Source organism: Nestor notabilis, unplaced genomic scaffold (assembly GCF_000696875.1).
Source record: "Nestor notabilis isolate BGI_N333 unplaced genomic scaffold, ASM69687v1 scaffold24722, whole genome shotgun sequence".
NCBI lineage: Eukaryota > Metazoa > Chordata > Aves > Psittaciformes > Psittacidae > Nestor > Nestor notabilis.
In genome coordinates, this window is record NW_009917337.1 from 14,859 (window position 1) to 19,518 (window position 4,660).

The 4,660-nt window shown below is 36.3% G+C and overlaps 1 protein-coding gene across 1 annotated transcript in view; it reads left to right on the forward strand.

Moving 5' to 3' along the window:
* The window catches only part of FN3K (fructosamine 3 kinase), a 6,587-nt gene extending 3,036 nt beyond the window's left edge, over nt 1-3,551 (forward strand). Inside the window, exons 4-6 of the mRNA XM_010009183.1 lie at nt 1,057-1,139; nt 2,101-2,223; nt 3,072-3,551. Coding sequence (XP_010007485.1) covers nt 1,057-1,139; nt 2,101-2,223; nt 3,072-3,410 — 545 coding nt within the window. The 3' untranslated portion in view covers nt 3,411-3,551. The remainder of the gene's footprint in view (nt 1-1,056; nt 1,140-2,100; nt 2,224-3,071) is intronic.
* Nucleotides 3,552-4,660: the final 1,109 nt, after the last annotated feature.

The window sequence follows — 4,660 nt, forward strand, 5'->3', positions numbered from 1 at the left end:
GTCCCCCTTGTCCTTATGCCACACTTCTCAAGTGTACATTATGTACACAGGAATTTCTGTTATGATTTTTAAATATATCATTTTAACCTTGACAAAAGTAAATTATTTTTGATTCTTCATTTTGTATGTACTTTGTTGTATATAAGCTTGCATATACTGAAATTTAGTAAGAAATAGTGCTAAGACTTGACAGTTAGAGCTTTCAATGATCCTGTAAGTCAAACTTAAAATTTGGACTTGTTCTCTTCGTCAGTGAAACTTTTCAGCCTCATGTACCATCAATCTCTTGGAATGCTCTTGACCTTACAGAAATCCTCTGGGTTTTTTTTACTGTTGGTTTAGGCAATTAACTTATTTCAGAAGATGGTCCCAGTTAGTAAACACATAATTAAGTTCCCCTTTAAAGATGTTGGGGATCACATTTTTGAACTCAAATATGTACCAAAATGTACAACAGTTGGTGTTCCTTGGAGACAACTAATTCAGCAATGTAAGGTCATGATCCAGTTTGTATTGACTTCAGTGAAAACACCTTCCATCATTCTTTGGAAAATGGATTAAGGCATAAATAAAATGGTTTAAAAAAGGGAAGGGATACAAAGAATTGTTCTTTTAGTGTTGTTAGTATTAAAATCTGAACCACCAGTTATGTATTTGTATCTTTCCCAAGACTTCCATTATTTCTGAGTGAAGGCCAAACTACCTGCCAGGTTACAAATAACCTATGAATCAAAAATAAGCCATGGTTAATGACAACATGTTCAAGTGTCAGAACAGTAGATTGTGAACCTGGTATCTGGACTCTGTTTCTGAATATCTAACTGGTTCATCCAAAGAAAAGTCACTAACTGTGACTAATTTGGCCTCCAATTCCGTTCAGTATCTTCAAGTTTAAGAGAGTTCTTTCCACCTTTAGAGAGGGTTTTGATCATGAAATAAGTCTAACTTACTGCTTAAAATAATTTTGTATGCCTATTCTCTGAAATTTAGTTCCGTGTTTTGCAAACTTGACTATGTAAGGATCTCAAAAATTCCAGTATTTGTTTTTTTTCTTAGGTAAAGGAGCAGGTCACTCTGAGTCTCAGTACGTGGATAAGTTTGGATTCCATACAGCCACTTGCTGTGGTTATATAGCCCAGGTATGCTCCATGTCTGTGAAAGCTCACATGTACTCATATAGGTATATAAACTCCTTCTACAAAAGCTTGTTTTATCTGGTCTTCAGCTTTATAATAATAGTTTTGCTCTCATTGCTTCACTCGTTCTCTCCACTGTGAGGTCAATGATATGATGGCTGTTCAATGTGTGTGGCTTGCTACAATACGTGTACCGCACAGTGGATCGAACAGGAATTTGAAATTATGCGGCAGTTCTTTAGGCTGGCAATACTTCATAAAATAAGTATCCCTTCACATACAATGTCTTAGTTTTGTGTTTTTCTAAACCCCTACTATATAGATCTCAAATGGCAAAATCCACCTCTTTTAGAGAGCCTCATCATGTAACACACAAGACATTGGACAGGGCTCTGAGAGATAAATCTCTTATTTTCTGGCTCTGCGCATGGGACCATTTCATTCTATTTAACTGAATGAACTTTCAATACCTCAAACTCAAGTATAACTTTTCACCAAATTAGAAACACAATATCCAATAAAAATGAATGAACACTTTTGCATTTCCCGAAAGATTTTGGAATATAATATGGAACAACTGAAATGATCTCACCAGAAACTCTCCCTCTAAAATACATTAAGAAAATTTGAATAAATGAGAATAGCTAGAGCTTCAACTTATATCTCATGTTAAAGACAGCTGACCTAAGCATGGAAGAGAGCATCACTCCCAAAAGAACAATCAACAAAATAGAATCATAGAATGGTTTGGGTTGGAAAGGACCTTAAGATCATCTACTTCCAACCCCCCTGCCATGGGCAGGGACACCCCACACTAGACCATGTCACCCAAGGCTCTGTCATGTGTAGATCGTACTAATATTGTCTTGGCCATTGTGTCAGCAATGAACATTTTAACTTGATATTTATCCATTATTAATAAAGACCACTATTGTTGATAACAAACCTCTGTCATATTCTGTAGGTGAATGAATGGCACAGTGATTGGCCTTCCTTCTTTATTCGCCATCGACTCCAAGCTCAGATGGATTTGATTGAAAAAGATTATGGGGACAGAGAAGCCAGAGAACTTTGGTCACAGCTGAAAGTATGAACCATGTCTTAAATCTTTTTCTTTAAATGTTATAAATATGTATCAGTGGAATTTTAAAGATGTTTTATAAGGGATTTACATAGCTTTTAATGAACACCAGTAACTGGACTAGCTTCACAGCTGACCCAATATTATCAGCGGAAAAGGTTTCATGTTGCTCTTTCAGGTTTTCAGTAGATAGTGAAAATAAAACTGTAATTCGGCACTGATATTTATGTCTCAATATAGCTAACAATAATAATATGCTAAATCCCATCTAAGAATTTGGTGTTACAAAGTAGGTAAGATTCTGCTGCCCAGGCAGGTTCTTGATTTTTTCAGCTGGTCCAGGGTCACTGCTGTGGTTCAGGTCAAGCTCCATGCAGCACTTAGGAAACAGCCAGGAATGTATTCCTCTGCAAGCTCTGCATTACAGATTTGGTCCTTAGTTCTGGTTAATCAGTACAGATGTTTACTGCTGCCCTTTTTAACACGGAAACCTTTTAATTTAAATTGAATTTATTTGATATTTCTTGTGACAGCCAATACTATCCATGTCTAGAAACAATACACTAATAGTAGATGCTGTTACTAGACAGAATTAAATGATTTGCTGAGCTCTGTCAAGAACATTTACTGACTTGCAGTTTATGTTTTGGAGTTTAAAGTTTTTTAAGTTTAAACTGCTTAAACTTGCAGTTGAAGCATTTACAACTTGCAGTTGTAAGCCATCAACTGCAAAATCACTCCATGAGGACTGAAAATAGTATTTGACCAGCTCAGGCTCTTATATACTACAGTACTTTATTTAATATTGTCTTTAAGGCTCTTTAATTGTTATGTGTTTATTCATGCTTTTTCAGCTAAAGATTCCTGAGATGTTCTGTGATGTAGAAATTGTTCCTGCTCTGCTGCATGGAGACCTGTGGGCAGGAAATGTGGCTGAGGACGACTCTGGGCCGATTATCTTTGACCCTGCTTCCTTCTATGGCCATTCAGAATTTGAACTGGCCATTGCTGGAATGTTTGGTGGGTTTAGCAGCTGTTTTTTCTCTGCCTATCACAGTAAAATACCCAAAGCTCCAGGATTTGAGAAACGAAACAAATTGTATCAGCTCTTTAATTACATAAACCACTGGAACCATTTTGGGACGGGGTACAGGGGATCTAGCCTAAATATAATGAGAAAACTCCTGAAGTAACCAGGTAAGTTGAGAAATCCTGGCAGAGTTCCTTAATAATGAACAGCCCCTGCTTATCAGAAGTAACCCAAACTAGGAATTAATGTTGATGGTCAAATACCTGAAAGATAAAAGGCTTAAGTACACTTTTGAGCCTCACTAAATGTTAAGAGTGATTGTGTGATTTCTAACTTACTAGTTCACTAGCACAGAATCATACCCTGATGAAGGAAAGACTGCCTTGTTTGTGAAGACTCCACTAGGTTGGAAAAGTAGCATGACAGTTGGCTTCACCTTACTGCCTGTAGAGGGTCGCTCTTCATAGCTGTGTTCCATGGCTGGTTGCACCTTTTGACTTCTGCTGCTGCTGTCAGCAGCTCATTATGGAGAGCTACTGCTGGGAGACTGTAGTGCTGGGAGTATTAACTAGTTCTTTGTGTCTCCCCTTTTTTGTTCTGTTTCATTTTTCTGTCTCTGTTTCCATCCTTTTCCCATTTATATTTCTGTTGTCTTTCCCATGTTAAGTGTCCTAATCCAAAGTTTAAATCCGATTCTATGAATCTGGAAATGAAAACATTCTCTTTTTGATTTAAAGAGTAGCAAGGCCCTTTGGACTGCACTTGGCAAGCATATATAATTAACAACATTTCTAATATTTATTTTAATTTAATGTAATTTAGTTACATGATTTTGGGTTTTTTTTTGTTTTTTTTTTTTATTGCTGTGAGAAATTAAATTACAGTGGTATTTTGTAAAAAGGATGTCTCTGTAGTTCCTTGGTAATTGCCTGTATGGTCAGAAAGTGGGTTGTTGCCACACAAGTTTGGCAATGATGTATCATAGTTTTGGTACGATATTTTAGTGTGTTATACTATGATAGTAACATATTTAAATAACTTTATAAAAAGATAGCAAAATGTGGGAGGGAGGTTTAGTGTTTTGATGACAAGAAAGCATCTGTTGCTGCTGTGTTGGCTGGTGCTTGAAGTATTTTCAATTTTAGAAAACACTGTACAGTAGGCAAAATTAGTCTGTACTGCTGCTGCTGGATTACTGAAGGAACAGTGTCAAATAAGATGACTTTATAAAGTTTTTTAATATTCCTAATTGCTTTATTTTTCCAGAAAACACAGGCAGTGAGAATTTGGGAGATAACTGTGCAACAAAGATACTGGCATACAATGTAAGCTAGAGTACATTAGCAAATCCATGATTTTTTAATAGAAGAAAGTGATAAAGAAAGTAAATGTAAGTGCAGTCCAACAAATGCT